A 25,283-nucleotide genomic window follows, 5' to 3' on the forward strand; every position below is an offset into this window, starting at 1 on the left:
TAAGAAAGATCTGGTTAGCAAAGTGAAAGTGACAAGAATCTTGGGGACACTGACCATGCCATTTGGATCTGTTAAGCAGAAGAATTCTGGGCATGGTCAGAGAGGTTAAGAAATGTGTGTGTGTGGGGGGGGGGGTAGAATTCAAAAAGATCAGAGAAAAGATAAATAGATGCCCTGGCCAAATACCGAAAGAGAAAGATAGCTCAAGAGGGCAACAGGTTCCAAAGATAAAATTCAAACCTGTACAATTTAGAAAAATTCCAATGAGAAATTACAAAGGGAGAGATAAATGTAAGTGTCCTTACAGATTATTGTCTGAAGAGCTCAGATTTTAAAAGTACATATATAGATGACAGGAGGGCTGGACTTCCAAGGACAAAGACCAAAGAGTATCACAAACCTCTAGGAACTGAGTCAGAAGGGCTAAAGTCCAGAATAAACCCAGGCTTATAAAATGGGATGGACCACAATAAAGGGTTCCAATGTTATATTTATTGCAGGACAATTAAGGATGAGGTATTAGAGCTTAACGGTAGTGTGTGTGATAAAGAACTGAGGGGCTTCGTTGACTGGGAGTTGGCAATGCGAAAAACTGCTGATGAGTATTGCATTGGGCCAAGGGGATGGTGGTGAACAGGTCAGGGCCTCTGCTGGCCGGCCCGGAGAGATTCATGCTCACTTCTGGATGCCATGTTTTAGAGGACATCAACAAACTATAACGTATTCAAAGAAGGCATTAGGAAAGTGAAGTGCCTGTATATTGTGTCGTATGAGAAATGGCTGAATATTTGAATGAGAGATACCGGGAAAGAGCTTTGCGTCAAGGAGGGACATCATAACTGTGTTCGTGGGGTGCCTGGCTGGCTCAGTGGGAGGAGCATGCAACTCTTGATCTCGGGGTCATGAGTTCGAGCCCCGTGTTGGGTGTAGAGATTACTTAAATAAATAAATAAACTTAAAAAAATAACTGTGTTCATAATTGAAGGACTGTCAGGGAGAAGACGATTAGACATTCTGTATGGACAGTCAACACCAGCTGGTATCATGAAGGTAAACTTGAGCTGAACAAGAGATGACTTTCTAAAATATGAGCTGCTTAAAGATTTTTTTTTTTTTAAAGATTTTATTCATTTATTTGACAGAGACAGAGATAGCAAGAGCAGGAACAGAAGCAGCTGGAGTGGGAGAGGGAGAAGCAGGCTTCCCCCCGAGGAGGGAGCCCGATGTGGGACTCGATCCCAGGACCCCGGGATCATGACCTGAGCTGAAGGCAGACGCTTAACGACTGAGCCACCCAGGCGTCCCTAAAATATGAGCTGCTTAAAGGTGGAATGGTTTGCTTTATGATGTGGGGAACTTCTCACCGCTGGAGATGTTAAGAGTTGAGGCAGAATGACCCCTTGTTAGGGACACTGTAGAGGAGATTGTTGTGTCGATTGGGAAGAGTTCTGCACCCTTCTGATTCTAAGATTCTATGTATCTTATTCTTATTCATGTACCTGTCTATGTATCTTATGTATCCTTTGTCTCTCTATAAGTTTGAATGGCTTTGAGCATCTGAGTTTGGGAATCTGGGACAAAATAGGAAGAGAGAGGTAATTTAGCCCAGTGGTCAAGAGAGTGGGCTCTGGAGACACACTGCTAGAGTTCCAACACTGGTTCTACCACTTGCTGTCAGGCCTTGGGTAAGTTGCTTAAACCCTCCAAACTTATAATTTCTTCTGGTGTAAAATAGTAATGATAATAGTACCTATATCTCGAAGTGTTATAGGATTTCTTTTCCTTCGGTGCCCGCAATTCTTGGTCACACCGCTTCGAAGAATGAAGAGGTAGACCAGATGAAGAGCGGTGGGCAGCAAAGCAATGTTTATTGAGCGATAGTACAAAGCTCCCAAAGAGGGAGGGGACCCGAGAGGGTTACCACGGGAGTTTCTAAGTCTAGGGTTTTTTATGGCTTGCTGGCGGGTTGTTTTAATCTGATTAACCCTCATGCGCCTGTCACCCAATCAGGTTTTTGTCATCTTTATAGGGCCGGGCCCTTTGTCCCTGCCTGCCTTTCTTCCACCTCTCCTTCATTGGAAGGAAGTAGGGACAATTAAATGAGATAATGTATGCATAAACAGTCTGGTACATAGTGAGCATTCAGTACACGTTAGATTTTATTAAAACACTGGGGGCCTGGCTGGCTTAGTCGGTAGAGCCTGTGATTCTTGATCTCTGGTTTGGGAGTTCAAGCCCCACAATGGGCATAGAGCTCACATTAAAAAAAATAAATAAAAGGTTAAAAAAATACTAAGAAAAATACTAACTTAGGTTGACCAACTCTGAGTTTTAATGGACAAATCGCTCCAACTTTGCTTAAGTAGGGCTGTAAGCCAGTTCTCAGTCCCAGGCAAGGACCCTACCTATAATCTGGTAACCATATCAGAGACAATTTAAGCAGGATTTGAGTGTCTAAGAGGTACCCAGAAAAAGCACTCTCGGTTTTGTGACCTGGCTTGCATTTGCAATATGGAAGACTGCGATGAGACCCTGGTGTTTGCTGTGCAGTTACTGAGGAGAAAACAATGCTCATGGTTTGTCAACCAATCTTCCTGTCTCTAGCCTCTCATTACTACTTCAGCTTCTGGAACAGTCTTGCTCATATCCAGTTTTCTTTCTTTCTTTCTTTCTTTCTTTCTTTCTTTCTTTCTTTCTTTCTTTCTTTCTCTTTCTTTCTTTCCTTCTTTCTTTCTTTCTTTCCTTCTCTTTCTTTCTTTCTTTCTTTCTTTCTTTCTTTCTTTCTTTCTTTCTTTCTTCTTTTTTGTTTAAGATTATTTGAAAGAGAGAGCAGAGCAAGTGTTGGGGGGAGGGGGAGAGGGAGAAGCAGGCTCCCCGCTGAGCAGGGAGCCCGATGCAGATGTGGGGTTTGCTTCCAGGACCCTGGGATCATGACCTGAGCCGAAGGCAGACACTTAACCGACTGAGCCACCCAGGCGCCCCCATATCCAGTTTTCATCACAACCCTTGTGTTGCTCAAGAAACAAGTGATTCCTCCCTCTTTGCTTGGTGGGTCAAACCTAAACTCCTCAGCTTAGCATTTGAAGCCTTTTTCCCTCCCATCCCCCCCCAAGGATTTCATTTCTAGCCACTCTGGGCAGGCTTAGAAAGCGTTTGCTGGATTCTAGCCCTGGGGCAGCTGCTTAAGACAAAAAAGCAAAACAATCTTATTGAGGTGTAATTGTCATACAATAAAACTGTACTTATTTAGAGTATACAATTTGATCAGTTTTTTTTACATATGTGTACATCTATGAAACCATTACAATTAAGATAGTGAATGTTTCCATAACCACACTAAAAATTCTCCCTCTTTCCCCAAACAACCACTGATCTGCTTTCTGTCACTGTAGTTTCCATTTTCCTAGAATTGCATATAAAACGGAATCATACAGGGGCAGCCTGGCTGGTTCAGTTGGAAGAGCATGTGACTCTTGATCTCAGGATTGTGGGCTTGAGCCCCACATTGGTTGTAGAGATTACTAAACAAAATAAACTTTAAAAGAATAAATGGTTGGGGCGCCTTGGTGGCTCAGTCGGTTAAGTGTCCGACTCTTGATTTCGGCTCAGGTCATGATCTCAGGGTTGTGAGCTCAAGCCTAAGCCCCGTGTCAGGCTCTGCGCTGGGCGTGGAGCCTGCATGATTCTCTCTCTCTCCCCCTCTCCCTCTACGCCCCCCTACCCTGCTCGTGCACACACTCTCTCTAAAAAATGAAGAAATAGAATCATACAGTATGTACCCCTTTTTGGGGCGTTCTGCCTTCTCTCACTTGATGTATGTATATAAATCAACATATCAATATCTATGTATATATATACTTTTGGGATTCATCTGTGCTTTTTTGTGATTTAGTAGCTAGTGCCTTTCTATTGCGAAGTAGTATTTGACTGCATGGATACACCACATTTTGTTTATCCATTCATCAGTGGATAGACATTTGGGTCGTTTCCACCTTTTGCCTATCATGCATGATGCTGCTATAAACATTCGTGTACAAGTTTTTGCGTGGACCCGTTTTCATTTCTCTTGAGGTATATACCTAGAAGTGGAATTGTCAGACTGTTTTCCCAAATGATTGTAGCATTTCACATCCCCATCAGCAGAGTACAAGAGTTCTAGTTCCTTCACATCGTGAGGTCTTAGCCACCAGCTCTTCCTTGTCATTTCATGTTGCATCCCCTCCCCCAAGAGTTTCTTGCCATCCACTCCTTTGGTGGTGTCTTTCAGTCTCTTGGCTTTAAAAGCCATCTCTTTGCTGATAACACCCAGATTCCGATCTCCGGCCACCACTCTCCCCTGAACTCCATCCAGACTTGTCCAGGTTTGCCCAGGACGGTCCTGGGTTATACGTTACTATTCTGACATAATTATTAATAGTGTTCTGGTGTATTACTTTCCTATTGTAGCTGTAAAAAATCACCACAAACTCAGTGGCTTAAGCAACACAAATTTATTATCTTACAGTTCTGTAGGTCAGAAGTCTGACATGGTACTCACTGGGCTAAAACCAAGGGCTCTAGCAGGATTGTGGCCCTTTCTGGAGGCCCTGGGGGAATGCCCGTTTCCTGGCTCATTCAGGTTGTTGGCTGAATTCAACTCCTTGTGGTTGTAAGACTGGAATCCTCTTTCCTTGCTGGCAGTCAGCTGAGGGTTATTCTCAGCTTCTAGAGGCCACCCTACACCTTGGCTCATGGGCACCTTTGTCTTCAAGGTTAGCAGCAGTGAGTCAAGTCCTTCTCATGCCCCATTTCTTCTGCCTCTTGTTCCGTCCTTGAGTCTCTCCGACCCGCTCTTCACTACCTCCCTCTTCCATGGTTAAGGACTCATGTGATTAGATTGGGCACACCTAGATAAACCATGATCATCTCTCCATCTCAATGTCCTTAAACCTTAATCACATCTGCAAAGTCCCTTTTGCCATGTGAGGTAAATAGTCACAGGTTCCAGAGATAAGGATGTGGATACCCTTGAGGCAGGGATCATCATTCTCTCACCCCAGGTTTGGACAACTGTCTGCTTGACTTCTCTACTTGGATGTTTCATGGGCATTTCAAATCTAACATGTCCAAAAGAGAACTTTTAATTCCTTCCCCACCAAAAATCTACCCTACATTGTCACATGGCAACATTATCCACCTTGTCAATCAAATCAAAAGCCAAAAACCTAGGTGCCGTCTTTAATTGCTTCCTTTTATTTGCTACATTCAATTGCTCCTCAAATCCTGCTGAGTTCAACTCCAAAATATGTCTGAATACTCTCTCCTCTCCAGCTTTAGTGCTACCATTCAAATCTAAGGCATCATTTCATTTTTTAAAAGATTTTATTTATCTATTTGGGAGAGAGAACAAGTGGGGTGGGGAGGGGCAGAAAGAGAGGGAGAAACAGACTTCCCGCTGAGCAGGGAGCCCGATACGGGGCTCGATCCCAGGACCCTGGGATCATGTCCTGAGCCGAAGGCAGACGCTTAACCGGCTGAGGCACCCAGGCGCCCCTAAGGAATCATTTCTTACTTGGACTTTGTAAGTCTCTTCTTACCTCGTCTTCCCACTCACAGCCTTTCTTCCCTCTAATCTATTATCCACACAGCAACCAGAGGGATATTTTTAAAATGAAAATCAGATTATATTGCTTCTGTACATAAAAACCTTCAATGACTCCTGACTGCATTTAGAATAAAATCTAACTTCTTTTTTTTTTTTTTAAAGATTTTATTTATTTATTTGAGAGACAGAGTGCGAGAGAGCGTGAGCGGTGGGGAGAGGGGCAGAGGGAGAGGGAGAAGCAGGCTCCCCGCCGAGCAGGGAGCCCCATGCAGGGCTCGATCCCAGGACCCTGGGATCATGACCTGAGCCGAAGGCAGACACTTAACCCACTGAGTCACCCAGGTGCCCCAAAATCTAACTTCTTATTATGGCGCCAACAGTGACATATGATCTGGCCCTCTGTCCAGCCTCATCTCTCACACACGCTCACTTGAGCACCACACTACCAGTCTTTTCCCACTACCAGTAGCACTTTTGCACCTCTGTTCCCTCTGCCAGAATGCTCTTCTCCCTAGCTCTTTGCACAGTTGGCTCATTGTCATCTTTCAGGTCTCATCTCAAATATCACCTCTCAGAGCACTTAAAATATTTCCCTCAGGGGCGCCTGGGTGGCTCAGTCATTAAGCATCTGCCTTCGGCTCAGGTCATGATCCCAGGGTCCTGGGATCGAGCCCCGCATCGGGCTCTCTGCTCAGCGGGAAGCCTGCTTCTCCCTCTCCCACTCCCCCTGCTTGTGTTCCCTCTCTTGCTGTGTCTCTCTCTGTCAAATAAATAAAATCTTTAAAAAAAAAAAATTTCCCTCACTCCCACCTAATTCTCTGATAAAGTACCCTGTTTGTTCCCCTCATACCATTACAATTTATAATTACCTGACTTGCAGATTACTTTTTTATTGACTCTCAACCTTCTAGAATGTAAGCTCCATGAGGGCAAGGAACTTATCTGCTTTACTTTCCACTGTGTCCAGAGGTCCCAACAGTTGTCAAATTGATGTGTGAAAGCCAGTCTTCTTACTCTATCCCACTTTTTGCTTGCTTCCATCTTTGCGACACTGCATATGACCCACCTTCAACCTGCAACCTATCCTTAGACCTATTCGATCTCCAAACTATTCTTGACCAACTAATATCCTCTCCTTTCCTTCAAAACTTAGCTCAAGACTCGTTACTGGCTCCTCTCACCTATGAGGATCCCTTTCTTTTTTCTTTCTTTTTAAGTAGGCTCCACACCTGTTGTGGAGCCCAACGTGGGGCTTGAACTCACGACAGGTGTTTGAACTCACTGAGTTCAAGACCTGAGCTGAGATCAAGAGTTGGACACTCAACTGACTGAGCCACCCAGGCGCCCCTAAGATGATCCCTTTAATCATTGATTCAGTAGGTATACAGGGAGCCCCTTGGTAGTCTTATAGACAGTTGCTACCACATTATCATGTCTTTGCTTGTACTTGCTTTGTAATCAGGGCCATTTCTTGTATGTAGGGATGTTTTATTTTTAAGACTGTGCTTTTCCTGTGTTAATGTTGTATCACATTTCTTTATAATCCTCCTAAAATACTTAGTCCAGTTTGATGCACACCTCCAGCCGTAAAGCAGAAAAGCAGAACACTCCCTGAGAAAATGAAAATAAGCTGGAAGTTTATTTTAGGAACAAAGCTAGAGGTTTTTTAAAGTTAATTTTATTTATTTATTTATTTATTTATTTATTTATTTATTTATTTATTTTAGTAATCTCTACACCCAACGCGGGGCTCAAACTCACGACCCCAAGATCAAGAGTCGCACGCTCTTCCGACTGAGCCAGCCAGGCGCCCCCCAAAACCAGAGTTTTAAGAGTTGTCCTGAAATTAGAAAAACGAGGCATTCCTTTTCCCCACTTAACTTTATTGAAAAAGCCAAAACTACAGCTCAGGGGACATTCCTGTGTGTGACAGTAACAAGAGTGTGGCTATCCGTCTCATCGTATGGGTGGGAGAATACACAGAGGATATTAACACGGTGTAAGTAACCTGAGGCTCGGATTTTAGAGCTAGTGAAAAAAATAATTTTTTTGCAGATTTCAGAACTTTAAAAAAATCGGTCGCCTCAAGGAATATGAAGGGCTAATAAATAGGGACTATTCACTATGGGTAAAGAAGTTGCCACCCTCTGCACTGTAACAGATTGAGCTCCAGATGAGATCCTCCGCTATAACTCAGCTTAGGGATGAATGACCAAACAACATTTTTCTTTGGAAATTACATTTAACAGGGAAAAATACTTCCAACATACTGAAAGCCTGTGTGTGTGTGTGTGTGTGTGTGTGTGTGTGTATAAATTAACAATTTAATATTATTGTCTTTTAATGCATAGATAGGCACTATTTGAAAGTAAGGTTATATAATCTTGCCATGGAGTTCCCAAAGTGGAACAACGCAAAATTCGATTTTTAAAAAATCGAGTAGAGATGATTAGCCTGAAGTGTTTTCGTTCAGTTCTATTTTTCTTTTTGACACGTGTGTCAAATGTTCTATTTGATCCTTTTCTAGGCAACTGGGACATCTTGTGAGAATAACTTAAGTTGACTAAATAATTTATTTTCAGGGTAGGCTTGCAAAGCAAGTGGAAAAGGCAGGGAATTCAGGCCACTTCAACTGTACATGATTTCAATTGGAAGAAGGTCTTCTGGGGCATTAAGCAGTCACAGTAAAAACTGCCTTCCTGAAAAAAGATTCCTGAAATTCTTAAGCTTGAGATGCTTCAAATTTAAATAAAAAAGGATGGTTCTACTATGAGAGAGTGATGACTTTTAAATGTTAAAGGTTTTAATTTAGTTTCTTTTTTTAAAAGATTTATTTATTTATTTGAGAGAGAGAGAGAGTACCCACAGAGGGAGAGGGAGAAGCAGACTCCCCGCGGAGCAGGGAGCCCGACGCGGGGCTCGATCCCAGGACCCTGAGATCATGACCTGAGCCGGAGGCAGACGCTTCACCGACGGAGCCACCCAGGCGCCCCTTTCATTTAGCTTCTGATAGGGTGTAATTTATGCTATAGCATGCACACGCAGAAGTCAGCAAACATTAGGAGTTTCAGAAACAAGCGTGTTGGGAAGACTCGGGTCAAATGGACAACGCGAGGCCAGTGTGGGTTAGTGCAAGCTGCAGCCCTGTGGCTGAGCTCCTGATGTGCTACTTGCTCAGCTGCTTTGAGGACATGACACTCTGAGGTCACGGTGATGCCCTTTCTTTGGTGTTGTGTAAGTTGCACATTTACGGAGTGTAATCGCACGTTTCGTTAATGCTAGCTTTTGTTACAAAATCTGGTGGAAGGCCACCATGCAGCAGTCGTGTTGGGAAGCTCTTCCAGGGCACAGGTGATCACCAGGACATCAGTTTGGAGCTTGGAGCTGGTTCTGTGGCTGAATCTTCTCACTTCCAAGAGCAGCAGATGGGAGTATCCTCTTGCCACTCTGCGCACACACAGTTATGAGATGACATTTTTTTTTTATGATTATAACACGCCTTCGGGCAGTGCACTTCTTGTTTCATTCAGTTTTAAAGAGTTGGTTTTTTAGACTTCAGCTGTCCAGTTTTGAAGAACTTTTTAAGTTCCCGCAATTCCTGGGGCTTCAAACTCTGATCCACCCCTGGGGTCAATTTACAGCTCAGAGGAGACACAATGTAACCATTTTGGTAAAGACAGATTCTCTTGCAGAACTCAAAGGTGCCAAACATAACTCCAAAATATGGAACTATCTGTTTAAAAAGAAATGAAGATCATGTTAAAATCTTAAAAAGAAAATGTCAGTGCATCCGCAGTCAACCTGGACCAGGGTAAACTGAGGTAAAGGCTGTGGACAATACAACATCATTCTTTTTGGAGTCGGGGAAGATGGCAGAATGAAAGCTGACCCAGTGTGGGTTGGGGGAGCGTGGCCTGGATTAATGTGCCTGTGGACAACCTGACACTTGTTCGAGGTTAGTCCAGAGTTCTTAACCTTTTTTTGTGGGGAAGGCGGGGAGTCATGAAATTCTTTGGGAATATGATGAAAGCTATGGATCCTCTCCCCAGAGAGATGCACATACCTATACATTTTTGCATATGATGTTAGGCTGGGAGATTAGGTTCCCCTTAGGAGTCCATGAACCCCCATGTCAGGAGCCTCTACACTGAATACTCAGCTCCTCCAGGATGGGGTGTCAGATGCCCTGCCACTGCACAGGGTCCCCCTGTCTCCGGGCTGACCGCCAGCCCGTGCTCATGGGTCAGTGCTAGACGGGGGTGTCCCCAGGCAACCTGTAGGGGTGCGGCAAGGGAAAGGGCTAGAATCCGAAGAGGTGGGGAAGCAAGGGATGGACCGCCCTTCTCACCTTCAGCAAGTTGGCTGTCAGTCCATTCCAGAGCGCCAGGACCCCTTGGGCTTTGACTATCTGCCGGAAGCAGTCCACTGCTCCTGAGAAATGGACATCCACTCCTCCATGGTGGGGAAGGTGCGGGCTCTGAGCCTGGCAGGAAATACAGAAGATGGGACGCGGTGATTTGGTCACCAGGAAAGAAATGTTCTAGTCAGGGACGCCAGGGTCTCAAGTCTGGGCTCTGGTTGCTATGCTCTTGGCCAAGATGCCTGCCAAGAATGGGTGCCACAGGGCGCTTGTTCGACGGGCTCAGAATGAATATTAACGCGCAATGAAGTCAGGACACCCCGTTCACCTATTTGTGGCTTATTTTGCTTGGAAGGAAGCAACCATTCAGGACAGACTAAACTTCATACTTAACGTTGCTTTCCAACCTATGCCCCCTGGACATGATAGATGTTCTCCCGCGCCCTTAATCTTTTCTAAATACCCCTCCTCCCCTGGTCTCCTTGTCTTAACTGATGCCTCCTCTGTGAAGTTCTCAAGCGTGGGCTGCTCATTTCCCCACATCCCAGATGTTCCAGGGTGAAAAGCAGAGGGATAGCGGCATTCTTCTAGTTCCCTCTTACTGTCCCCAGACCCCGATTCCTTCCCTCTTGTGCCAGAAGTTCTTGCCTGGGGCTCATGTCCCTCAACCACACTCCTTGTTGCTGCTCGCATCTCTTGACCTCCTGAAGGTCTTCTCCATTCACTGAAGACCGTGCCACCTGGTGGCTTCCCCTCTTCCAGATTCACCATCATCTTAGGGAACTTCAGCATCTCTAAGACAACCAACCCATCCCACACCCAGTTTCTGGACCTCGACTTCAGTGATCCTTACTTTTACGCCTCTTTGGCCACCCACAACTTTGGCCACTTCATGGACTTCATCACGACTCCCAGAACAATCCTGACTGATCACCAACATGCTCCATCTCTGAAAGTAACATTTTTGTCCTTCAGTAGAAGACAGTTTTGGGGTCAGGTGAAAGGACTTTTTTTTAAGATTTTATTTATTTAGTTGACAGGGAGAGACATAGCGAGAGAGGGAACACAAACAGTGGGAGTGGGAGAGGGAGAAGCCCGCTTCCCACCGAGCAGGGAGCCCGATGTGGGGCTCGATCCCAGGACCCTGGGATCATGACCTGAGCCGAAGGCAGACGCTTAACGACTGAGCCACCCAGGCGCCCCAAAAGGACTTTTCAGTGGACCATCTCTATACAAAACTGACACCTCTTGCCCAGTGGGAAGGGGACAGCCCCTCAGAGCTGGCTTTCAATAACGGTGTCAAGTTCACATGAAGCTTCGCACATACTTTGGTTTGTTTCTGAAACGTCTAGTTGAGACTAGCACAGCATTCTAGTGAAGTGGAATCAAGATTTTCCACTTAGGAGGGGCGCATGGCTGGCTCAGTCAGAAGAGCACACGACTCTTGATCTTGGGGTCCTGAGTTCCGAGCCCCAGGTTGGATGTAGTGATTACTTAAAAATAAATAAAGAAACAGCAACCAAAAAAGATCTTGCATGTGGGAGAGGCAGGACAGTCTAACAGTCCGAAAAGCAGAACCTCTGGAGTCGGACAAGTCAGAGTCTAGCTCTGGCCGCTTCACGTACGGGCCACGTGACCCTGGGCACTTACCTAACCCTCCTGAGCCTTAGTTTCCTTATTCACAGTACCCACTTCATGGGGCTGCTGTGAGAATTAAATGAGATATGCATGTAAAGCGATCAGCCGTGTCAGGCGCATGGTAAGGATCAGTAGGTATGAGCTAGTGCTATTACTATTACATAGAAAGTATGCTAAATACGGGCACCTGGGTGGCTCAGTCGGTGAAGCGTCTGCCTTCGGCTCAGGTCATGATCTCGGGGTCCTGGGATCGGGCCCCGCGTCAGGCTCCCTGCTCAGCGGGGAGTCTGCTTCTCCCTTTCCCCCTGCCTCTCCCCCTGCTTGTGCTCTCTCTCTCTCTCTCTCTCAAATAAATAAAATAAAATCTTAGAAAAAATAAAGTGTGCTAAATAGCAATACAATCCCTTACCTAACGTTACTAGTCCTCCCCACCCACCTCTCAAATCTTAGACTTCAGAAGCCCCGGGACCACGGCGTCCTCATCCACCGGCCCCCTCCCTCGCTGGTTCCTATTATTCATCACAAGCCCCCAGGCACTTGCCCCCTCCCGTCTTCCGCAGGCCACCAGTTCCCTGCAGGCTTCAGTGGCTTCCCTTTCCAATCCTCGCCCAGCTTTCTCTGTTCCTACTCTCAAAATCCTTGCCCGTCGTCCTCCAGCCGCTCTCACCCACACACCCCTGCTCTGCCCCAAGCCACTGAAGACGAATCCACAAAGGGGCAGATCGGTACTACTAAAGCTTCGAGGTTGCCAACCTCTGCTGGGCTTTCGTACTGCGAACCGAGCCTTCAGAGCATCCTTGCCTGTTCCTCGAGGCGGCCCTGCCCAACCTTCCCACAGCCCTTGACGCCCGGCACCCCGCACCCGGTCCTCTACTCTAGGTGGGTGACCTGGTCTCCTGGTTCACAGAGAAAACAGACTGTACGGGGCCTCACCTTTTGCTTCTTCGCATAAACATCTTTTCTTCCCACCAGTGCCCTGGATCTCACACCTTTGAACTCCTCTTGGGCACCCTTCCCAAGAGACCTGACTTTCCTCCTTAGCAAATGAATAAACTCAAGTCCCTCTCATCTGCAAAACAATTCCTTCTGCCGATCTTGACTTTGCCCTTCAGATACAGTCCAACCTCTCATTCCCACATTAATAGACAGTAAAATTACCTGGTTTCAGGGTAGAGGGCTAGCAGTTTTAACATACGTACCCATTTGTGTGACCACCGTCACCATCAGGACACAGAACTGCTCCTTCCGCCCCCACCATTCTCATGTGCTGCCCCTTTGCTGTCAAGGCCTCCCCCATTCCCAGCCCTGGGCAGCCACCGGTCTTCTCTCTGTCCCTACAGTTTTGCCTTTTGAGAATGTCAGACAAATGGAAGCAAACAGCATGTAACCTTTTGAGACTAGCTTCCGAAAGTATTTTTTAAAAGTTTTATTTATGGGGCGCCTGGGTGGCTCAGTTGGTTAAGCAGCTGCCTTCGGCTCAGGTCATGATCCTGGAGTCCCAGGATCGAGTCCCACATCGGGCTCCCTGCTCAGCGAGGAGCCTGCTTCTCCCTCTGACCCTCCCCACTCTCATGTACTCTCTCTCATTCTCGCTCTCTCAAATAAATAAATAAATCTTTAAAAAAAAAAAGTTTTATTTATTTAAGTAATCTACACCCCATGGGGGGCTCGAACTCACAACCCTGAGATCAAGAGTTGCACGCTCTTCCGACTGAGCCAGCCGGGCGCCCCTTGAGACTGACTTCTTTCACTCGGCACGATGCTTCTGAGATTCATCCATGTTGCTGTGTTCATCAGTAGTTTCTTCCTGTTTATTGCTGAGTAGTATTCCATTGTGTGGCCGTACCACCGTGTGTCTGTCCGCTCATCTGTCAATGGACGTCCCTCTCCCTTCTCGTCTGCACTTACTGAAACAGCGGTAGGCTCTGGCGGACTCCACTTCCTCCCTCCCCACGCGCTGCTCTACTCACTGCAGTTGGATCCGTGTCCGTGACTCTGCTTGTTGATTGCCTTTTACGATTTGGTATAATTTACTTATTTCTTTTCTTATTTATCTACTCCTCCCAACCAGAGTTTTAGCTCCGTGGAAGAGGGGATTTTTGCCTGTTTGGTTCACTGCTGTATCTTCAGGATCCTCAACACGTAGCAAATGTTCAAGAAATATTTGAATAGATGAAATATATTCACTCAGGGCCTCCTACCTGCCAAATTCAGTAGATGGGTTTTTTTTTTTTTTTTAATTTTCTTACTGGATTTTTGGGCAGCGTTTGGCACTAATAACCAGCAACTTTTTGTCCTCCTCAATTTATACAACTTCTCTAGGGAATTCTACTGTAGCCATGGCTTTAAACACCATCTACAGGTAGACGACTTCCAGATCTTTCTCTTTGGCCCTGACCTCCCCACCCTGAGCTCCAAGATCAAGCATCCAGCTGCCTACCGGACATCTCCACCGGGATAGCACACAGGTTCTCAAACCTTGACACACTTAGAACCCAGTGTTGCCTTTCACCTTGACCACATCAAATTTATTTCTAGCTAGCTATCTAGCTAGCTCCACACCCAGCCTGGAGCCCGACGTCAGATACTTAACCGACAGAGCCACCCAGGTGCACCTCTTCTGTATTTATTTCAGTAAATGGCACGACTGCCCAGCCGGCTGCCCCAAGCCAGGAACCTGGGATTCCTGATCTGCTCACTCTTACTGCCCTAGCCCATCAGTCATCAAGTACGATCACTTTTATCTTCTAAATATGGTACTTCTCAGATCCATCTCCTTTTCGACATTCTCAACTGCCACTCTCTTAGTTCAGGCTACCACCATCTCATGCGTGAATCTTGACCCAGTCCTGTTCTTCCCAGTGCATTCGGAATGCATCTCTAACATTTCAGTGCGGACCACTGACTCCTTCACCGACTTTCTACCACCTATAGGATGAAATCCAAGCTCCTTAGAATGATATACAAGGCCCTTAAATGACAATTTTCCTAGCATTAAAAGCACCGTTCACCCCCTGCACTCCTTAGCAATATTTCTGTACTTCTATTAGCTCCCCTTATCCCCTCTGAAGACTTTTCATTTATTCGGATGTTTACTGAGTACCTACTATGTGCAAGACACTGAGGTTACAGCAGTGAACCAAACAGACAAAGAGTCCCTGTTCCCACAGAGCTGAAATTCTACTTGTGGGGAAGGAACAGGCAAAAAAAATAAATGATTATATCAAATACTAAAAGGCAGCGAAGGCTCTGAAGAAAATAAAGGCAGGGAAAAGATACAGGGAGTGCCTGGAGGGTGCTGAAGTTTTTATTAGGGTGGTCCCCGGAGACTCACCAAGAAGATGATGACCTTTGAGTGAAGGTCTGAAGGAAGTGAATTGTACAGTTATCTGCAAGGGCCCTGGGGCAGGAGCTTGCCTGGGGTGTTAGAGAGACAACAAGGAGGCCAACGTGGTGGGAACAGAATGAACAAGAGAGAGAGTAACAGGACAAGGCTCAGAAAAGTAACTGGCGACTAGACCACGACTGGAGCCCGTAAGGCTGGTAGGCCATAGTAAGTATTCTGACTTGAATTACTGGGTGAGAATGGGAGATGCTGCTGGGTTCTCAACAGAAGAGGGACAGAGCCTTGGGACCCCTGGGTGGCTCAGTCCATCAAGCTTCTGCCTTCGGCTCAGGTCGCGATCTCAGGGTCCTGGGATGGAGCCCCATGTCGGGCTCCCTCTCCCTCAGCCCTTCCCTCTCCCCACTCGTGCTCTCACTCTCTCTCTCTCTCAAATAAATAAATTAAAAAAAAAAAAGAAATTCCCATCCAGGGGCGCCTGGGTGGTTAAGTGTCTGCCTTCGGCTCAGGTCATGATCCCAGGGTCCTGGGATCAAGTCCCACATCGGGCTCCCTACTCAGCAGGGAGCCTGCTTCTCCCTCTCCCTCTGCTGCTCCCCCTGCTTGTGCTCTCTCTCTCTCTCTCTCTGGCAAATAAATAAATAAAATCTTTAAAAAAAATAAAAATAAATAAAAAAAGGTAGAGTGACGGAGCCTAGTTTATATTTTAACAGGATCACTTTGGCTGCTGTGTTGAGAATGTTCAGTACAGGAGTGGTCTGGAATTTTAAAAGCATTTTGACATAATGCTATGCACGAATTATAAAAATGGTGGGTCAACACCTATACAAAATGATATAGACTCTTTTTAGAAAACAAGGCTCACACTTCAGATGATTTCTTCTCTCTTCGCAACAACAGCGTATAGATAGTTCTATTTGACTAAGAAGTGACAGCGTCCAAGTACAAAATATCCGTAATGATGTTGCTACCGCAGCTACTAATACAGAGGTTTATGGACTGCTTACGTGCCTGTTCCAGGTGAGGAGACTGAGGCTTGGCGACAGGCTAAGTGCTTTGATTAAGGTCATACAGCTAGTAAATGACACATTTTATTCTATTTCATATGAGTTAGTTGTTTCACGTTCTTTCCTCCAGGAGACTGTGATGCCTGGTGGGGGGGGGACTACGTCTTACTCAGCTTCTCTTCTCTCCATCCTCCATAAAACTCTGTAGAACGTAGGAATAAATTACAACTAGAGAAGTAGCACTAAAACTCAATTTTAATCACTGAAACAAACTACCCAGAAGGTCAGGCCTTGTGGACTATAGATTTTTGTCGTCTCTGACCACGAAACCTGGCCCTTTCTTGCTCTCGGTTTGGTTCCTGGATCTCATGACTCCAGGCCCCCATAACCCTGAGTCCCCAAACCACAGACTCAGATCTGAAAGGGACCTTAAGATATTCCAGTCCAGGGGCGCCTGGGTGGCTCAGTCGGTTAAGGGTCTGCCTTCGGCTCAGGTCATGGTCCCAAGGTCCTGGGATCGAGCCCCGCATCGGGCTCCCCGCTCGGTGGGGAGCCTGCTTCTCCCTCTCCCACTCCCCCTGCTTGTGTTCCCTCTCTCGCTATGTCTCTCTCTGTCAAATAAATAAAAATAAAATCTTAAAAAAAAAAAGGTTCTAAAAAGATATTCCAGTCCAATGGGGACACCTGGCTGGCTCAGTCGGAGCATGTGATGCTTGATCTCTTGGTCGTGAGTTCGAGTCCCACATTGGGAGTAGAGATTACTTAAAAATAAGATCCTTAAAAAAAGATACTCTGATCCAATGACTTCATTTACAGATGGAAACCCAAGATCTTGAGAGGAAGAGTGACCAAGAGTGACAAAAGCCAGGTGCCCCGCCTCCTGGGCTGCTGCAGTCTGCCTTCCGGGACCCTGCTTCCCAGTGACTCCCTGACCTTGGTCTCTAGGTTCCAAGACGTAAAATGACATGTGCTGTACCTGACACCTACCCAGCTTGTGCCCCCGCAGGACACTCCACCCTGCCACCTGTTGCTGCATGGCCCTGGCAAGGACAGTCATCCTCTTTCTCGTCAGACTCTAGTCTCTCTCGTGAACCCCCACCATAAGGGCATTCGATAAACAATACAGAAAAATGTCAGTAATTCCAATGTGTATGTGTGTGTATGTGTGTGTGTGGGGGGGTAGTTTAAATTAGTGAAGCCTAAATTATGAAATTTGGGGATGATATTCCATTTTATTATATATGACTGAAACCGGATTAATGAAGGGCAGCGAAGTAGAGAGACTTTCTGGGCCTACGTGGACCACAAGGTCACGTGCATGGATTTTACCATCACACAGGCTTGGATTTGCACCCTCGTCTCTTCCACTCATTAGCTCTGTGATCGTAAGCAAGTTCCTTAACTTCTCTGAACTTCGATTTCCTCATTGCAAAAACGGGGAGAATAATACCTCATATGCTGTTTATATTATTCATTTCCTTACTGAACCCTGGGTTGCTATTATAATTTTAGTGCCGTGCAAATTAATAAGGTTCCACAGTTCTTCATTTTATATATGAAAGACTGTTGTATCTTTCCTCGTTAATCTAGCTCAAAGGGTCAACATTCTTTTTCTTAAAAGATTTTATTTGGGGCACCTGGGTGGCTCAGTCGTTGGGCGTCTGCCTTCGGCTCAGGTCATGGTCCTGGGGTCCTGGGATCGAGCCCCACATCGGGCTCCCTGCTCGGCGGGAAGCCTGCTTTTCCCTCCCCCACTCTCCCTGCTTGTGTTTCCTCTCTCACTGTGTCTCTCTCTGTCAAATAAATAAAATCTTTAAAAGATTTTATTTTTATTTTTTTTAAGATTTTATTTATTTGAGAGAGAGAGAGCGCACAAGCACAACGGGGGAGGGGCAGAGGGAGAAGCAGACTCCCCGCTGAGCAGGGAGCCCCACGTGGGGCTCGATCCCAGGACTCTGAGATCATGACCTGAGCTGAGGGCAGACACTTAAACTGACGGAGCCACCCAGGCACCCCTAAAGATTTTATTTTCAAGGAATCTCTACATACAATGTGGAGCTCGAACTCACAACCCCGAGATCAAGTTCGCACGCTCTACTGACTGAGCCAGCCAGTGACCCATGGAAGGATCAACGTTGTATGCTTTAACCATATAGAGTCCTATATCAAGGTGAAGGGTGAGCCTCTGGGTTAGCCCTTCCTTTTGGGGTACAGAAACAGTCAAGTACATACCAGAGTATGAGAAATAAAACATGAAATGGACAAGCTGAGTCTCCCAGCCTGGAGTTTCAGGAGCCAAAATGGTCAGGGGTCTTCAGTGAATGTCTTACTTTAAAATGTTTACCCGGACACTGTTGCGACCTGACCTCCTGTCCTTCTCACCCCACCGATAAAGCACCATTGCCAAACAGGTATTAAAAGCTTCCTTTCCGGGGCACCTGGGTGGCTCAGTCGTTAAGCATCTGCCTTTGGCTCAGGTCATGATCCCAGGGTCCTGGGATCAAGCCCCGCATCGGGCTCCCTGCTCAGCGGGAAGCCTGCTTCTCCCTCTCCCACTCCCCCTGCTCGTGTTCCCTCTTGCTGTCTCTCTCTCTGTCAAATAAATAAAAATCTTTTTTTTTTTAAAAAAGCTTCCTTTCCCCTTAGAAAGAATCTGCCTAGTCATAAGACTTGAAGTTCCTCCTGCTACTGTAAGACTGACATAATGAAAAGAGATTATGTTCATGCAGGAAATTAACCTTCTTATTCTGTTATGAAATCATATGATTGATTTATCTTCTGCTGGTTTCCAGTAAAACTACAAAAAAGCCCTGAGTCATGAGTCAAGGTCATCATTTTGTAACCTGGTGCGGTGCCCCCCACCACAACTAAAACAAAAAGACACTAAGCAAGTTACATGAGTTACAGAACAGGGCAATTATAATCAACTTGTCATGAATCAAGGGCCACCTATATTCAATCTTAGGACCTTAACCATCTTCCAAATGTCTACTTCACTCTACCTTCACCGCCAAGCCACCATCGTTGCTGACCATTATGGACCATTATGCAGCTCCCTTTTGGTCTCCTTGGGACAGCGAGTTTGAGACTCCTCGCCTGGCCCCTTTATAGTCCATTCTCTAAAAAGTTGCCAGAGAGATTTTTTAAAAAATCACATCTTTTTACTCATCTGCTTAAAATATTTTAATGGCTTTATAGAACACTTAGAATAAAATCTACATTTCTTAGTGTTACCTGTAAGCTGTGGTGGTAATGTAGTGGTAAATATTTAACAACTGATTCTCTGGGGAGAAAAAAAGCCTTGAGTTGTAGCATTTGCCAATTTCAACGGTGTCAATACTCCCACATGGCCGATTTCAAGCTACCAACTGTGAGGTCCACCAGCTCCGGGATTTCCTGCCATTTAACAATCAGCTTTCCCAGGGCAGCTGGGTGATTCAGTCGGTTAAGCGACCCACTCTTGATTTAGGCTCAGGTCATGATCTCAGGGTCGTGAGATCGAGCCCCGCATTGAGATTCTCTCTCCCCCTCCTTCTGCCCCTCCCCCCGTTCATGCTCACGCTCTGCCTCTCTCTCAAGTAAGTAAATAAATAAACTCTTAAAAAAAAATCAGCTCTCCTGAGCCAAGAGGAGCTGGCTCTAGCCACACTACTGGAAGGTTATAAGCCCTACACGATCTGCCCCTGCTCACCTTTTCAACGTGAGCAAGAGATTGACACGGTTTCGTAACCCATCCGCACACCTCCAGTCTCTGCCCTCTCCAGCCCATCCTCCACACCGCAGCCAGCTACCATTCCAAACTCACCAGATGCTGTCACTGCTTTGCTGAGAAACCTTTACCAACTCCCAGTTTTCTAAGAAAAGTTTTCCAAAGAGAAATGTAACAGAATTCAAAACCCTCTATAGTTTGGCGCCCACCTGTCTTCCCAGTATTATTTTCCATTACCAGCCTGTGATGGTTCATTTCATGTGTCAACTTGGCTAGGCCATGGTACCCGGATATTTGGTCAAGCACCAGTCTTGATGTTGCTGAAAAGGTATTTTTTTTAAATCTTATTTATTTGACAGAGAGAGAGAGACAGCGAGAGAGGGAACACAAGCAGGGGGAGTGGGAGAGGGAGAAGCAGGCTTCCCGCTGAGCAGGGAGCCCGATGCGGGGCTCGATCCCAGGACCCTGAGATCATGACCTGAGCCGGAAGACAGACACTTAACGACTGAGCCACCCAGGCGCCCCACTGTAAAGGTATTTTTAAGACGAAATTAACATTTTTAATATATTTTTTTACTTTAAGTTTTTATTTATGTATTTTATTTTTTTAAAGATTTTATTTATTTATTTATTTGACAGGGGGAGAGAGAGAGAGAGACAGCGTGAGAGGGAACACAAGCAGGGGGAGTGGGAGAGGAAGAAGCAGGCTTCCGGCTGAGCAGGGAGCCCGATCCCAGGACCCTGGGATCATGACCTGAGCTGAAGTCGCTTAACCAACTGAGCCACCCAGGCACCCCTTAAGTTTTTATTTAAATTCCAGTTAGTTAACACACGGTGTTATATTAGTTTCAGGTGTACGATAGAGTGATTCAACACTTCCATCCATCACCTGGTGCTCATCACAAGTGCCCTCCTTCATCCCCATCACCTATGCCCCCTCCCTCCACCCTCCTCCCCTCTGGTAACCATTAGATTGTTCTCTAGAGTTCAGTCTGTTTCTTGCTTTGACTCTCTTTTTCCCCTTTGCTTGTTTGTTTTCTTTCTTAAATTCCACATATGACTGAAATCATACGGCATTCGTCTTTCTCTGACTGATTTATTTTGCTTAGCATAATACTCTCTAGCTCCATCCATGTCTTTGCAAATGGCAAGATTTCATTCTTTTTTATGGCTGAATAGTATTCTATTGTATATGTATGGGTATTTATATATATATACCCATACACACATATATATATATGGGTATTTATATATATATAAAAATATGGGGGTATATATATATATATCTCACCTCTTCTTTATCCATTCATCAATTGATGGACACTTGGGGTGCTTCCGTATCTTGGCTACTGTAAATACTGCAATAAACGTAGGGGTGCATGTATTCCTTTGAATTAGTGTTTTGTATTTTTGGGGTAAATACCCAGTAGTGCAATTGCTGGATTGTAGACTAATTCTATTTTTAACTTTTTGAGGAACCTCCATACTTTTTCCAGAGTGGCTGTGCCAGTTTGCATTCCCAATGCCTGGCATGTGACTCTTGATTTCAGGGACAGGAGTTTAAGCCGCACGTTGGGCCTAGAGTTTACTTAAAAAACAAAACAAAACAAAACACTTTTTATTGTAGAAAATTTCAATCATATACAAAAGGGGTAAAATGAACACAAAGTTCCATCACCCAGCTTCAACAATTAGCAACTCATGGCCAATCTTTTTTCATCTCTACCCCTATGAGACATCATTTCAATTCATCTGTGAATATTTAATTATGTTTCTCTAAAATATAATGGCTTCTTCTCTAAAATATAAGTATATATAATACCATTATCACACCTAAAATTATAATGCCTTAATATCACGTATCCAGTGTTCACATTTCCTTCATTGCCTTGTAATTATTTTATAGCTTCTATGTTTGAGTCGAGGTTCTTTCTCTGTCTTGTGCTCTCTTAGCTATTTGTTTGGACCTCTGCTTTGGGACAATCTACCTAGTATGAGTTATCTGCGTGCAAATCTGGGCTGGCAGCCTATGGGCCTATGGGATCAGGCACTAGGCCTTCCTTCTGTCCTACTTCTTCAGGGTCTAACGCCCTTCATTTCACATATCAGGCACTCATCAAATGTCAAATCAAATTCCCCTCAGTATCTGTGTCACCAGTAGCTTTTCCCAAATACAACTGTTTTCTTGTGATCAGGCTCAAATAAGCCACATGGATGGTCATGAAGCAAAAAAATGAGTGATGTTTCCCGAGTGCTAGGTGGCAGGCATTATGCTGAGCCCGTGACACCTACATCTCATTTAATCCTCACAAAAGCCTCGTGAAATAAGTAGTATGACCTTATCAGCCCTATTTTGCAGATGACAAAATAGAGTCTGTGAAAGGATGAATCTCCAAAATCACAGAACATGAGACAAAGCATCAACTTGAATTTGGGTCTCTTTGACTCAGAATCAAGCTCTCTCCCAGTCAGCTCCACTGTCTTCTGATACCCAGGACTGAGAATACTCTCTTAGCCCTTGGCACACTTACTATACAATCATCACTGAATGTGGCTACCACAGCGTGTACCCGGAATGAATTCTCTAGGCTAAAACTGGAACTCATGGTAGTTTTTTAAAAGATTAAAAAAAAATTTTTTTAAGTAGTCTCTACACCCAACGTGGGGCTCGAACCCACGACCCTGAGATCAAGAGTAGCACTCTTCACCAACTGAGCCAGCCATGCGCCCCGGGACTCATGGTGTTATTGAATAAATGCCACTATCCGTGTCGGACTAAAGGACTATAAAGGCAAGCACAGATTCCTGGCTGTCCCCTGCTATGGACAATATTTCTGTGCCCCCAACATTCATTATGTTGAAGCCCCCGTGTGATGGTATGTGGCAGTGGGGCCTTTGGGAGGTGATTAGGTCATGAGGGTGGAGCCTTCATGATGGGATTGGTGCCTTCACGAGGGGAGACACCAGAGAGATCATCTCTCTCACTCCACCGTGTGCAAACCAGGATGAGGGTTTTTTTTTTTTTTTTTTTAAGATTTTATTTATTTATTTGAGAGAGAGATGAGAGAGCACACACAGAGGGAGAAGCAGGCTCCGCAATGAGCAGAGAGCCCGACATGGGGCTCGATCCCAGGACTCTGGGATCAGGACCTGAGCCGAAGGCAGACGCCCAACCGACTGAGCCACACAGGTGTCCCCTGGAAGACGGTTCTCACCAGACACCCAGTCTGCCGGCACCTTGATCTCCGACTGTTCAAGCCACCCGGTCTATGGTATTCTGTGATTGCAGCCCAGACAAAGATACCCCCAAAGGAAGAAGGAATGCAAATGACACATACCAGTGTTTCTCAACTCTCAGCTGCATATGAGACTAACCGGGGAAGTTTTTCAAAACCAGCCGGGATTGGGATCCACCCCCAGAGACTGTGATTTAACTGACCCGGGGTGAGGGCTGGACGTGAACAGTTTCGGGGCAAGCTCCCCAGATGATTCTGGCGTGCGGACAGGGTTGAGGGTCGCTGCTGCAGCACGCCACTGCACGAGGCAGCTCAGGGTGCTGACTCTGACAGCACGTGGGCCACTCACTAGCCTCAGTTTCCTCATCTGTAAAATGGGGTAATCAGAATATCCACCTTATGGGATTGCTGTCAAGATTAAATGAAATCCGGGCGCCTGGGTGGCTCAGTGGGTTAAGTGTCTGCCTTCCGCTCAGGTCATGATCCCAGGGTCCTGGGATCCAGCCCCGCATCGGGCTCCCTGCTCAGCGGGAGGCCTGCTTCTCTCTCTGCCCCTTCCCCCGCTTGTGTTGTCTCTCTGTCAAATAAATAAATAAAATATTAAAAAAAAAGATTAAATGAAATACATGTAAAGTGCCTCAAACAGCATTCAACGTATAGCAAGCGCTACAAAAGTAACTGTCATGATGAATGCCATTATTATTTATTATCTAAACTTGAAGAAGAGACAAGGACACTGAAGACCAAACTGACCCACTGGACTGGCACGTGAGACTGCCATTTGCCCAAACTGTATCTTACTAGTAAAGAGAAACAAAACGTGTCAGGCTGCTAGTCACGAGGACCTGAACTTACAACTTCCCTCCACATAAACCCGAGCAACTATCCCGTACTCTCTAGTTCAGGCCCACCGCTCCCAGGATGGGCGTGCCGCAGAACGCGCCATGGCACCATCTAGAAAGACCCAGAGAAGCCAGCTCTTCGGTCTGGCTCTGCCCCTATCTGGACGACCTTGCTCAGCTCCTGAAGTTCTTTGAACCTTGGTTTCCTCCCATGTCAAGTGGGCAGACTGGAACTAGATGCCCTGAGGGCCTTTCTGGCTCCTCTGATCCATACTGCTGGTCCTACTCCATGCTCCTTCCTGCCTCTCTGCTCAGCTAAGTCTCTCTGAGTGATCAGAATACACATTGCTGGGTGCCTGGGTGGCTCAGTTGGTTAAGTGACTGCCTTCAGCTCAGGTCATGATCTCAGGGTCCTGGGATCGAGCCCCACATCGGGCTCCCTGCTCAGCGAGCAGTCTGCTTCTCCCTCTCCCTCTGCCCCTCCTCGCCCCCGCTCGTGCTCTCTCTCTCTCAAATAAATAAATATTAAAAAAAAAAAGAATACATACCGCTTCCTCAGGGACATCTTCTCAGACCCCGCAGACTAAGTCAGGAGCCTAATAAACATTTTTGGTCCCTCTGTACGTCCCCTTCAGGGTACGTGACACAGTTTGTAATGATTTAGTGCATAATTATTTCTGCCACGTGTATTCTCCCCACCCCGCCTCCAGGACCAGAAATCCCACGAGGGCAGTGACCGTGTCTGTCGTGTTTGTGGTTTTATCCCCGAAACCTACCAACACGCCTGGCACACAGTTATGTGCTTAAGACATATTGAAGGAAAGAAGGAACAGACCTGCAGTACATGAAAATGAAAGATAAATATTTCAAAGCAAAGCACATGATTATTTCTCTGAAAAAGTCCACAGAGGCCTTCCAAAAGAGGTAACATTTTAGGTTGTTCATCCTTTCCATGAGCACTGAAATAAGTCAACAATATTTCTAAAGATGTAAAACTCATACACCCTTTGACCAAAGCAATCCTATTTCTAGGAATTCATTCTCCAGATATATTTGTCCATGTGGGAAATGATGTGTGTGTTACAAGGATTTTTGTTGCGGCATTGTTAGTAACAGCAGAAAATTGGAAATAATCTAAGTGTCCACCAATAGGGGGCTAGTTAAAGAAAGAGTTCATCGTACCGTGGAATACTATGTCACCATTGAAAAATATGTGGCGGCTCCATTTAACTGATATGGTGCCATCTTCAAGATACATTTTGAGGTGGAAAAAAAACGGTGCAGAAGAGTCTATGTAGCTGATGATCTAAAAACGGAAAGAACATGAATGTGCACGTTTATGTGTATCTCTGCATAGGCCATCTTTGGAAAGATTCAGACGAGATACTGGGAAGCTCTGTCTGCAGAGAACAAAGGTCGGGGAAGACTTACTTTCCAACGTATACTCTTTGCACCTTATGGATTTTCCACCATATGCCTATGTTACCTATGCAGACGGTAGAATAATTTAATTTTAAAAGAAAATGAGAAGACAAGCCACAGACTGGGAGAAAATATCTGCAAA

The 25,283-nt window shown here is 45.7% G+C and overlaps 1 protein-coding gene across 1 annotated transcript in view; it reads right to left on the reverse strand.

The window, feature by feature from the left end:
- Positions 1 to 7,450: 7,450 nt before the first annotated feature.
- The window catches only part of SLC25A43 (solute carrier family 25 member 43), a 41,165-nt gene continuing 23,332 nt past the window's right edge, over positions 7,451 to 25,283 (reverse strand). Inside the window, exons 4-5 of the mRNA XM_036116478.2 lie at positions 9,933 to 10,067; positions 7,451 to 9,317 (exon numbers count right to left, since the gene is read on the reverse strand). Of these exons, the coding sequence (XP_035972371.2) occupies positions 9,117 to 9,317; positions 9,933 to 10,067 (336 nt within the window). The 3' untranslated portion in view covers positions 7,451 to 9,116. The remainder of the gene's footprint in view (positions 9,318 to 9,932; positions 10,068 to 25,283) is intronic.

The sequence above is a fragment of the Halichoerus grypus genome, chromosome X (genome assembly GCF_964656455.1).
Source record: "Halichoerus grypus chromosome X, mHalGry1.hap1.1, whole genome shotgun sequence".
NCBI classification, from domain to species: Eukaryota; Metazoa; Chordata; class Mammalia; order Carnivora; family Phocidae; genus Halichoerus; species Halichoerus grypus.